Source organism: Halictus rubicundus, chromosome 10 (genome assembly GCF_050948215.1).
Source record: "Halictus rubicundus isolate RS-2024b chromosome 10, iyHalRubi1_principal, whole genome shotgun sequence".
Classification (NCBI taxonomy): domain Eukaryota; kingdom Metazoa; phylum Arthropoda; class Insecta; order Hymenoptera; family Halictidae; genus Halictus; species Halictus rubicundus.
This window is the reverse complement of record NC_135158.1, coordinates 8,349,092-8,361,321: the sequence shown is the minus strand read 5'-3', so window position 1 is coordinate 8,361,321 and position 12,230 is coordinate 8,349,092. Positions and strand designations below refer to the sequence as shown.

General features: G+C 47.2%; 2 protein-coding genes across 3 annotated transcripts in view; one reads left to right on the top strand and one right to left on the bottom strand.

Moving 5' to 3' along the window:
- Efa6 (Exchange factor for Arf 6) overlaps window positions 1–12,230 on the top strand; it is a 58,416-nt gene that overhangs the window by 11,807 nt on the left and 34,379 nt on the right. The gene's annotated exons all lie outside the window — the stretch shown is intronic.
- LOC143358143 (putative tubulin polyglutamylase TTLL9) lies at window positions 8,025–12,142 on the bottom strand. Its single transcript, XM_076795060.1, has 4 exons — window positions 11,951–12,142; window positions 10,632–11,094; window positions 9,744–10,034; window positions 8,025–8,481 (listed from the first exon to the last, which is right to left on the bottom strand). Exons 1-4 carry the CDS (start codon window positions 12,140–12,142, stop codon window positions 8,045–8,047), a joined length of 1,383 nt encoding a protein of 460 aa, XP_076651175.1. The 3' UTR covers window positions 8,025–8,044.

The following is a 12,230-nucleotide window of genomic DNA, read 5'->3' as shown; positions in this document are numbered from 1 at the left end:
ATGCATAAAATGAATGATTTTTTCCACAACAAAATTCGTCGGTTTTTATGCTGCCCGTGATAGTCGTTCCTGGTTTGAATAATTCAGTTGCACGAAATGTCCGGTACAGTGAAGTTCCGAAAAGTAATTCGCCCGTGACTTTCATAAAGGAAGAAACAAACAGCTTGACGACGTCCGTTCTTCACCTGAGTGGTTTACCCTCTCTTGGACGAGATTGAACGCCAAAATACGAGTGCAGGGAAATAGAGGATGAATGCCTCGAGCCAGAAGAGCGTTCCCCATCCTCCCGCTTTGATCCACCGACTCGACCGTCTTATTTTCTTATCCAAAGTAGAGCATCGATTCCGCCCATCGAAAACGATTTATACTTATATCCGCGGTGGGCTCTGAAAGATGAAGGGTACTTTGGCACCTGGGGGAACATCGCGCGACGATAACTGTCTTCTTGGCGTCGTCTCCCTTCTTAGCAACCTCGAGCCTTCTCGATGCATACCGATAAGAATCGACGGCTCCGTAAGGTGCGGCTCATCTCGCGACATTGTCTGGACGCTTCGCTATGAATCTTGCGAAGCTAAACGACGACCTCGACGACGAGTAATCGGGTCTAATTGATGGCGATTTGAGGGGAGATTATATGGTGTTTTTCATCCAGTAATGGAAGGCTTTTTCGATGCTACCAGAAAACACGCGACTAGCTCGGACGGATCTCGGAGCGTATTATTCCGATTTGAAATCCTAACACTTTGCTCCGCGGCTGAAACACACGCTCGCGCGATCCTGCCTAACATTCTACGAAATTTTGCTGCCGAGTTCGCGAACACGGACCATAAGATTTAGACGGCGCCAGCTTTACCACTTCTGCATTTCTGTGGAAATTGAAGGTCTTACCATAAATCCATTTTTATTCTATTAATCGGGCGCAATCAGCTGCACAAATGGGTCCGATCTACCACTTTTAGAACGGGCGATAAAGTCTGATTTAAAGCGGCTCAATCTCCTAGAGACCGCCGCGAGCGTCCTCAACTTAAAATGCATTCTCAACTTAACGCTCAACTTAAGAAGGCATTCTGGTCTTGAACTTTCAAAACGTCTATTCTTCTTTGCATTTTATTCAAGTACAAGCGATTCTCAGACTGCGTGCAACAGAATTTGCTCGAGTACGCAAAACTAAGACATTTTTTCGGGACAGTTCTCCAGAATAAATTTCAAAAGCAGTATAACCGATCAATGCCAAACATAGTTGCGCGTTCGTATCCCCGCTACTTACCGCGCTATTGCGAGGCAAACCGGAAACGCGATAATAAGCGGATCGCGGCTGGCCAAATGGATTTCCCCCAGTGCCCCTCGGAGACGGTTCTGTCAACCGGCTTTTATGTCTGCCGAACGATCGAACGTGATAATGAGGCTGCGAGGAAAAGTATTAATTAAGGATCAGCGCGACGTAGGCACCACTTTATCGGGGAAAGAGGGCATCGTTAACGTTCCGTTGCGGTTTAACGAATGACGCGGGGCTGGAGAGCACGGCGCGGAAGCGACGAAGAGGGAGAGGGAGAGAGAGAGAGAAAAGAGGGAAAGAGTGAGTGAAAGAGCGAGAGGGGGAGAGGAAGCTAAACCATTATGTTGCGTTAACGTAACGCTGCCGGGAAATGGGTTAAGGACGTTAAGGCCAACCCTCGTCGCTGCCGGGTAAAGAGTGGGAGCAGACGGAGCAGGGTATACCCTATGGCGATGCTCTAGCAGAGGACTCTGTGGACCGAGCTTTACTTTCGAATTACCTGTGCTTAGGTCACCTTTGCGCGCGAAGAAACTCGCAGAACGATCCGCTCCGCTGCGCGCACTCGTCAAAGCTAGTCCGATCGGCCTAGGAAAAATTCTCGGATAATCATTCGCGATCCTGATCTACCTAGCCTTTCATTGACGACGTCATAAACTGCGGAATTTCAACTGGAGTAGTTACTTCTATGGCGGCCGCTATCATTTACCAAGCGACAGAAATATTGTCCGCAATTCTTCAAAGAAGTCCGTCCTTGCTCAATGACGCGATCATAATCATGATCCAGAGTCCAGAACATACTAATGCCTCGATACATGCCTACAACACGGGTCTTGCCAGCGTCGTGTATCGTCCAGGAGACATACTCGAGCCGTGTTATGTTTACAGTCCTCCGAGGCCCACGGGGTATTCCGCGACATTTATCATCCAGGCCTTGACGACATGTATAGAGAAATCACTAAACTGGCATTTTTCTTATCGGTGAGACGGTGAGAAACCAGTGACAATCCGGAGACAATACTTGTTTGCCTTTAATCATTTCTTTAGGAAAGTTTTGCTAACATATTCGTGACATTTTTTTTATTAAAACGACACGAAACACGACGCAATTTATCTTCCCATTAATCTTTGACAAATTAGACTGAAACAAGCCGAGTTAAGATTGTGATTTTTGGTAAGAAGCATTTCTATCGCTGACGCAAAGATGGACAGATTTAATTTTTCCCTGGAATCGATTCCCTTATGGCAACGCGAGCTCCCCAATTGTCCCAAGCGTCGGGAATGTGAATAATGAACGAGCCCACGAAGCCGTGAACACCTGTGCCCCTCCCGGTCCAGGGAAGATTGATTAATTTACAAGTCGAAACACGGAGACGCGTATTTATAATGATTAGCCCCCGCCGGGGAATTCACAGTTCATTGAATAGCCGGTGCGTTGCGTAACCATAAAAATAGCAGCGGTTACATGTTACGCACGTTGCATCGAGCCGGTGCAAAATTATAAAGGCGACCGGCCTTTTACTTAAAGTGAAAGTCGTTGCACCGGAACACGTACAAATTGCCCCGATCAATTCCTTTCCCCCGCGGTTTTTGTGCGTGTTTCATCTGAATGTCAGAGTTCACTCGCGGCTTTTTGTTCGAACACACAATCGCCTTTAACTTCGCGACGTCGATGATGTCTGTACGATTCGCGATATCATAATCTGTAGATACCGGGTTTTAATCGTTGATCGGACACCGGGGTAAAAGGGTTTGAAAGCTTTCGCGTGTTTTCGAGCCAGTTGAAAATCGAGGAACGAGCGTGTGCTCGATGGTTTTCGAAAATCGGGAATCGCGAGGTAGAAATGAAAAGGTTGAAAGTTCTCGCGTTGATCGTCGACAATTAATAATCGCGAGCGGGAAATTGGAACGCGCGGCTCGAAAGTTCGAAATTGTGTGTTCGACGATAGAACTTGCAGATTGTAAATTGATAATCAGTCCCGACAATGTTCCGAAGTTGGACATCGAAGAATATTTTCTGATCGGATGCTAAAAATTAGATGACGGAAACTCGTTAAAAGTTCTGAAGCGGGAAGAACTTCGCGCGACGTTCGAAATTTGCGAATTAGGATCGAACGAAATCGAAACAACGACTTATTATAATATGTTGGAAAACAAACGGCAAAGTTTTAATAAACAACGGCGTAAGCGGCAATCCGATCACCCCGAAATATGCAAGTGGTCGATCAAGCCTGGGATCTCGACGGTTAAATATAAAACTGGCTGTATCTGGTGTGCACTTTGAGCACAAAATTAGCCGCACTCGAACGTAAATTATATCGATTTGGATTGAACCGTGGTTACTCTAATGCAGATTATTTATCGTGGCTAGCGCGTGAGCTAACAATAGCCGCGGCTCGATATAAACGCAAAATTGAACCTTCCGAAAGTTGTCTCGCGAGCCTCGCAAAGTGCACGCCGCGTTTCCCCGATGCGTGTTTCTGTCCCCGGGTAAAATTACTGTAATTGGCAATCGTTCAATAATCCATACGTTTCATTATGTGATTAAGCGGCCGTTGCTACGCGCAAACGGCAATAATTGAGCTTTAATTGGCAATCGAATTATCGATGTCAAACAGCCTGCCGGGACGTATGTACGTTGCCGTTCTTCTTTAGGCGCTCCAATTACCGTTTAATCATTCATTATTTTTGCGCACTGCGTCGATCATCTATATTCCGCGACAAAGGATTATTTGACGTTCTATACCAGCGTGGCCGCCATCTTCCTTTCCCCTTGTATGGCCAAGCGTGAAATTGTGATCTCGAATATTCAACTCTGCTACGAAGAGAAGGTCTCTATTATCAGAACTATAGTCAACGTCCCGTTAAATGAAACAAATCTATATTTTATTTCTGCCGTTTGATATTGAGGTTACTTTGCAAATGATTCCAAATTCGTGATTACTGTTCTTTATTTTCTCGTTTTTCAAAGCTTTGGGAGAAGTATGCTTTGTAACATTATATTACGGTGTTATGAATGGTTATAAATGGCGTTTTTAACGGAGAACGGGCAATTTATATTCGATACGTTTCGGCCAGATGACAGTTAAATATATCCGATTTTTCAATCTCGGCTGCGCTTCCGTTTCCGACAAACTGAATCCTCGGATAACAAGATCACAGGACCGGAATACCGGATTCATAGGATTCCTGTGCTCGTGTCACAGGATTCTCCGCAGTCGTAGATGCGGTCTCGTGTATATACGTTATCGGAAACGTCGATGAACACGTTCGATGCAGCTCACGGTTCATCTATCCCGGCGGGCTGCCATTTTGATACGCGGCGGGGCCGCCGGGAAAAGTACTTTCGTGTCCAATCGAAACAATTTTTCATCGGTAACCAACATTCGGCGTCGGAGTCTCGTTGGAAATTAAAATCATCGGTGGAAACGGAATATTAACGCGAAAGCATACTTACACACACAGAGAGAGAATAGACGAACACATACGAATATCCAACGGCACCATGATGAACGTATGAAAACTGTGCAAATTTGCATTTTCCAACCATCATGCTTGGATTAATGTTACACACAAAACAAAATTTCAGTGTTAGTTATTAGAGAAACCCAAGACGGTAAGAACATATACTTTTAACTGATTAAAATGATTACAAACAGAAATAAATGTTGCTACATCTTGCAATTAATGTAGGCAATTTTTAGTTCGCACAAAAGTCCACAGTCTGGTTATAATTCTCTCGTAGAAACGTCTAAACCAACGGCAACACTTTTTTCGTGTCCAACCCCTTACGCCATATTGGAATTCTTCGTCGTCCGAGAACGTTGTGAAATTTGATAAAATTCTCTTTCACAGACACCAGGTAGCAGTTCAATTTCGTTCGCGAAGTACGATGTGAAAGATGCAAAAATTCATTCGAACAGAACGCAAGGGATGAAACTCGAAGAGGGTAGTCAGTAACGTCTTGCTGCAGCGTCTCCGTACGAATTGATAATCGCATAAACAGTCCGGCTACCGCGTTTTCCATTATTTCGAACATCTTATTTTTGCCGTGGGATGCTCGTCGCAATTTTTATGCTGGTATCGCAACGACCTGTAAAGACCTCGCGCGAGCGGCCGGCAACCGAGCTCGCGTAAAAAAGAAGAGTTAGTGGCACGGCGGCCGGGGGTGTAGAGGAAATGACAATCGTGAAGTAACATTTTAACGAGTTTACTCGCTCTTGCCTGGAAGAATCAGGATAATACGAGGTCGCTTACGAAGTTATACGGCTGTTTCGCTAAATTTAGCCTCCCCCCTCTCGCTTTTCCCTCCACGGGAGTAAAAGAGACGAGAAAACGACGAGGAAAAGAGAGGAGAGGAGAGAAGTCCGCGTAAAAGCGAGAGTGCACCGGCTCTCCCCTTCTCGCTATTCTTTCGTGCTCGCGACACGGTTTCGCAGGATTTAACTTCGCCTCGGCGAGAGAGCCCCGGAGCCCCGAAACGAAAAATTCACCGGCCTGCGGAACACTGTTACTTCGGAATTTCTTTATCGTCGTAATAACGGAAAATAAAGCGCGCGGTAAGTGGTCGGAACATATGCCGGGCCCGGAACTCGAGGAAATTTACGAGCTCCGTGCACGTATCGTCGGGAGAGCCGCGTTCAAACGAGAAGAATTGGATCAACCGATCGACCGATAATATTCTAAGTTCATACAGAAATTGGCGAATTCGATGAAATATTACCTACGCAGCGGTCCCGTTGCGTGAAACTTTGATGAGACCGGGTGAAAGCTGTAGAATATTGATTGCGAACGCGATCAACCCTTCGCGGCGTCTTGTGTAAAAAGTTAAGTAGCAAAGCGGGGATCTATTGATCAGCATTCTGATTATTATTCTGAGGTAGTTCGAAGCTTCTATGACTCAATGGCTCAATTAATAATTTTTCATTTAATCCCAGATTTTTAATGCAACCTACTTACGACAGCCTTCTTACAGAAATAATACTCGGATGATTACCCTTCCTACAGAAAAATCAAATTTTGATCCCGGTTTCTAGTGAATTAATTAAACGATCAGCTGCTGCATCAGGGACGCCAGAAAGATAAACGTGTCCACAAGAAGTGCCTTGAAAAATATGTTACAGAAAATTGATAAGAATAATCCGCCCTCCCAGGGTGTTAAATACTAATTGCTGAAAGACATGCAGCTTGTTCACAGGTCATCCAATCATTTCCGTAGACTATCAAGAGCCAAAGCGAAAGAAACGGGAGACGAAGCAAAAAGGGGAGAGCATAATTGCAAAATCGTGTCAGCTGCTCTCTATGGTCGCCCATCGCGACCAGGGTGGGGATACTATGGATCGTAATCGTAATGGGAAGTTACGACCTGTAATATCGTTCGCGGCATCGCAGTTTTCTCCGGTTTTTCTTGTCTTTCGCCGCGGATCTATCGGCCGCAATGCAGCCACCGGCGAGCAATCGAAATCTCGTTTCACCTGTCCGATTTAATTTCATTGCGGCAACGTGGCAACAGAGCGGCTTTGCCACCAACTGGCTGAAACTAACGAGCACGAATTTGCTCGGCTCGCGCGCATAAGCGTGTATGCATATTCATACGGGGTCCAACACCGGCGTGCATGCAGTCGCGTGTGCACACGGCGCGGCGCAATCATACGCCTGCGAATTCGTTCCACTTCCGTGAACCCAATTTTTCCGATCTGCAAACGCGAATTTCGTGGAAATCGACGGCTCGCGGGTACGCCACGCTCCTAGCCTGACCTGCCCGGCGTTTTCTTGCTTTGTGTTTCCGCCGCGACCCGTTACGTGTATACGAACCGTTCAAGTTCATTGTCTAGGATGCGCCCGTCTTTGGCCTCGGCGATCCCGAGACCTCGATGGTCTAACGCTCAATTGCTAGACTGATTTATTAATGCTTGGAATACTTCGCTGGTGGCGCGACGCACGCCGTTCGATCGAGTTGAATTAAAAGGAGTGTTGTCTCTTCGATTGGGGACCTCGCTGGATGGCCGCAGCGACATGTTTATTAGCTTCGAGTGTATCAGAAGAGCATGGTTACACAATGATTGCTTTGACTTAGCTTTAATACCTTGATACGCAACATTTTCTATTGCGTTCAATAAAATTGTAATCGCTTCGCTATAGAACGTGTCCGAAAAATGTTGTATTTCCTTGAAAAGACGATTCCTGAGATCATTTGAAATAACTTTCTCCTTTACGAGAACGTGCTCCGCGGTTTTGTTCAGGAGTTATTGACGAAAAACAGGGACCAATCGGAGCGCGGCTATAGCGGTCGGGTTTCGGTTCGGCGACAGGTCCCGCTGAGCGTGGCGTTGGCATTGGCCGAGCCGGAATCCGTCTACTGTAGCCGCGCTCTGATTGGTCCGTGGTTTTCGTTAATATCTCCTGAACGAAGCCGCTGGGAACATTTTCGTAAAGGAAAAAGTTGTTTCAAATGATCTTAGGAATCAGCCTGCTCAAGGAAATACAACATTTTTGGGAACAGCCTGAATAATTTAGAATATATGTTTTAAATCAGCACTCGTTTATGCAGACAATATGAAGAGGTACACTACAACGAAAGGAACTTTTCGGAGCTTTTCTTTCCCCGTATTTGCTAGGAAAGGGCGAGTGAAGCGTGCTCGATTAACCGGCCCGGCCTGCGCATTAGAGCAACGTTTATCAGCAGAAGCACGGTGCACAGGATCTGTCGGGGAGCGACGCGGCTTAAAGAACGGTTTAAACGCAGCTCGTTCGTTTCAGTTACCAGCCTCCTCAGCCACTGTGCGCTTTATTGCGTCTTCCGTTCAAACAATCGCGCAGCTGACGTAACTGTTCGACACGGTTGTTCCGTGCGCCGAGGAAAATGTTGAGCTTTCTGGCGTCGTTGGTCGACTCGCCGCAGATCGAGGGATTAGGACAAGTGGTCCAGACCGGGCCGTCGTTCCACAGTAGATCGAACCCGCCGATTCTGGTCTCGAGACCGGAGAAACGGCCCTCGAGGTCGAGCACGTTCAAGGTGTCGTCGACCAGATCGAACTTCAGCCGGCAATCCTCGCTGTCCGTGCCGGTTAGAGCCGGGGACGCGTTCACCTCGAGCAACCACGGCTTCAGATCCTCGTCGAGAAGTATATCGTAGCCGTACAGCTCGAAGGAGTTCTTCCCTGGCATGATTACCGTCTGCACCGCCAACAGACTGGCCATTATCACGCCTGCAAACGTTGTTTCGCGGTATAAAAATGAGTAAGGGAGCCGATTACCGTGCCTACATCAATTATACTTATTTTTAAAGCGCAATTAACATTAAAAAAGAAAAAGAGATCCCATTCTCCCCTAGTTACTCGAGCGTGACACGGTTGAAGTTACATTTCTCAAGGATGTGCTCGGTTTTAACTTCACCGACCCGTCTCGTGGAAACGTTTTCTTGGAGAAGATACCTAGGGAACAGCGAGGACATATGCTCACCGCACATGTCCACGATACGCTGGTTGCGACAGAGTAATTGAAAACTTGATGATTCGCGGGTTTAACGATTTATGTTCGTCCGACGAGAAAAATGCCGTTGTTGAATCTTATCTCGGCGCGACTGGCTGTATCGTGCGATTAAGTCGGAACGGAGAGATCTTATGAAACGTTGAGAAATATCAATTTGTTTCCTTATACTGAAATATAAAACGGTACACACCTGATACGCACACACACACACACACACACATTTGCTACGTCCTTTGTAGATATCATTTTACGCTTTATTTCGCGAGGGAGGGTCGTAGAAATAAAAATGAAACTTGAGGATGTTCTACGCTCGAGTCAGTCGGTAGGTAACGGAGTTTCTGCCCCATCGCGCGAGGGTTGGAAGTGGTCTTCCAAGGGTGGATCACGGTTAAGAAATTCCATTTCGAGTGGATTTCAAAGCAGGCTGCGGGGAATGACGGGTAGACGCAACGTGGAACGTGACTTCAAGGCTAAGCACAATAGCGGACATGCTAGCTTTGCTCCCGTGTACGTAACGCGTTTAATGGTGTAATAAACACAGAAAAGGAACAGGATTTATCAGCGCCAGTCGACAGGAGAGACAGAGCCAGCTGCCACGAACAAACGAACGATTAAACGTGTATAATATTTTCTCAAGTCTCTGTTTTACACAAAATTTGAAAACAATAACGCTTAATACCCTGTTTAACCGTTCGAAGATGGATTGTCAGCTTGCTTTTGCATGATCGAGGTTATACATATTGATGTTACAATTAATTACGTATTGATGTTAATCCCGAAGTCTTTTAAATTGCACTTTTCTGTCTAGTCAATTTTTAAATATTTCTCGTAGTCGGTACACGTCCCAGAGGAGTTAACTTCAACAGTGTCGTTCGAATTGCAAACGATTAAATAAAGAAAGCTAGACACGAAGAGGATCGACATTCGACATTAATGTAACGGTAAGCAACTTTGTATGAGCATCCTGAACGGAACTGACCCGCGATACGTTGAAACAGGGCTTCAACGGCATCGACTCCATGCCGGGCGGTTAGATACTCCCTGACCTTAACCAACGCCCACTTGCACCCTTTCTTCAGCTCCTCCTTCTCCTCATCCCCATCGGTCTTCAGCTGTATCGCCATGTTGGTCAGATGCACCCTGTTGTCGTCGATCTTCTCCAGATCGAACAGCTCCGTGGATAATCGTGCGAAGCCCTCCCTGGCCAGCCAGACCTTCAGAGGGTGGAACGAGGTCACCAGGCCGTAAATACGGAGATCGAACTTCCTCCCTGCAACCAGGAACGTTTACAAAATTTCGGCACGCTTGCACGCGGAGGAACGGCCGATAACGCGTCGCGGAGCATCCGCAACCCCCGAGAACACCGTGAACAACCGAAGAAAGTGCCTTTGAATCGTTCGACATTCAGCTCTTTCTCTTCTTTCGGCGTCGCGCGCCACAAAAGCCCCGCGGATTTCAGCCTCGACCGAAGCTTTCGGGGGCATTGAAGCGTCGTTCGCCCCCCCGTAACACTGGCATTCTTCGGGGCGATAAGCGTCTACACGAAGCCCCGCGTTGGATCTCGAATCGCTGATACGTGACAGAAACCTCGGAAAATAAACTTTCGTTCGAGGCAGTTTAATTGTTGGCGTGGATGGAGAAAGAAGCTTTTGCCATTTGTGCCTGCGAGACGGTCGCAATCGGAGACCTTAAAAATTTGTTTGATCGAAGGATCAGCAATGATGATTTTTATTTTGCATAAAAATCCCGCAGTCTAGTAACCCCTCCAAGCAGCGACAACATCTCCGAACACCGATTTCAATTAAAGCGAAGTACCTTTCGAGGTCCTGGCCACGTACTAGCGATTTGAGAAGACTTTGCTTCGAACCTGCCAGGAGATAAGGGTTCTCGACATATTTCTGCACGATGAAGGTCTCTACAGGGGTCTCCAGCTGTTGATAGTTGAACTCTTTGGCCCTCCAGTCGGCCAGGTCCTTCAGCTTCCTGAACAGGAAGATTCCTCTGCCCTGCGACCTTCCCGCCGGCTTCACGATCCACGTGGCACCTGGCTGCTGATGGTAGTGCTCGGCGAACAGCAAATAATCGTTCGGCAGCTCGAAGGTGAGCGGCATCGAGTCGCACAATTCCGCTTCCGCGATCTTCTTCGACTTGGCCAGCAACTTCTTGTAGCGCGTCAGGTTTCGGTAGAGGTAGTTCTTACGCGTCAGCTCGTAATGGTTCCGGAAGTGAGGGATCTTCTGATGGGGCATCAATTTCACGTCGAGGGCCTGGCGAGCGTCGTTCGTCTCGCACCACCATAGATTCCAGGTCAGGTTGTTCGGGTCGGTGATCTTGTAAAATCGTTCTCGATGAACACTGTTATTCATTGTTGATTCGATTAGGAATAGTCGCGATTGCGAAACCGTGGCGAGATACATCTAGCTCGAATATCGGGCAATTTGTTGGGGAGCCGGCTGGATTACTAGATGCTGCCCTGGCATATTTATGAGGTATAAAGGCACGGGAATGGGATCAATATTTCAGCTGCCAACGATGCCATCGAACATTCATGTGGGAGAATAGCTTCCGAAATTTGATTAAAATGTGGTCAGCAATCGTTCGAGACACGGGGAACGCGGTATCGTAGAAGCTAACAATTACGAAGAAGAAGAAGAAGAAGAAGAAGAAGTGTTTTAATACAATTTAATTTGAACAAACTGGATACACCTGAAGGGTGGCACCGTGATGTTTGTTGTTCTTGGAAAATGTTTGAAGATACATGAATATTGACCAAATGTAAAAATGCCCATCGAATTTCCACTTTCGCGAATCACTGCGAGAAGATTCAGTGTCCGATAAGGATAAGTGTCCGAGTGTGGACAACTTCAGGTAGCCGAAAGCCAACCCCTACAAAATGGGAATTTCCATCATTGAAATGAGACCCGTTTTTCCCACCTTTACCCGGGGCGGCGGTGGCTGCACTCTATTCACAATCTAGGATCAAGGTTCCCGTTGTTCGGCGGGAGACAATGCGGATTTTCGCATAATCGTGGCCCAGGTCCCACCGTGGAGGATAACCGGGCAGCTTTTAACACGGTTTTGTTCGACAGGGAGGCCTCAAGGGGATCTTCGAGACCCGTTTCCCACCCTCTGGCCACGGATCGTCTCGTTAAGGTCGCTTCGCATGAATAAGGGACATTCCATTACCTGGATCCATCCTCTCGCCAGCATCACCCTAACCTGCGTCGAGGGAAAGTCACATCGGAACCTGATCACCTTGTCCTCCTCGTTTAGCTTCTTTCGCGTGCACCAATTCCTCGTTTTGCCACTAAGCAACGGGCTACGCCTCTTCGCGGCCGGATCCGCGGTTTCCTGGCTTGTCGAAGCTTGCTTCGACATAATTCCGCGCGACACGACGCTTCGGACGAATCGAAACAATGGAAGCGGAGCCTCGCTGTTTGTCGCGATAAATAAATTTCCGTTGCGC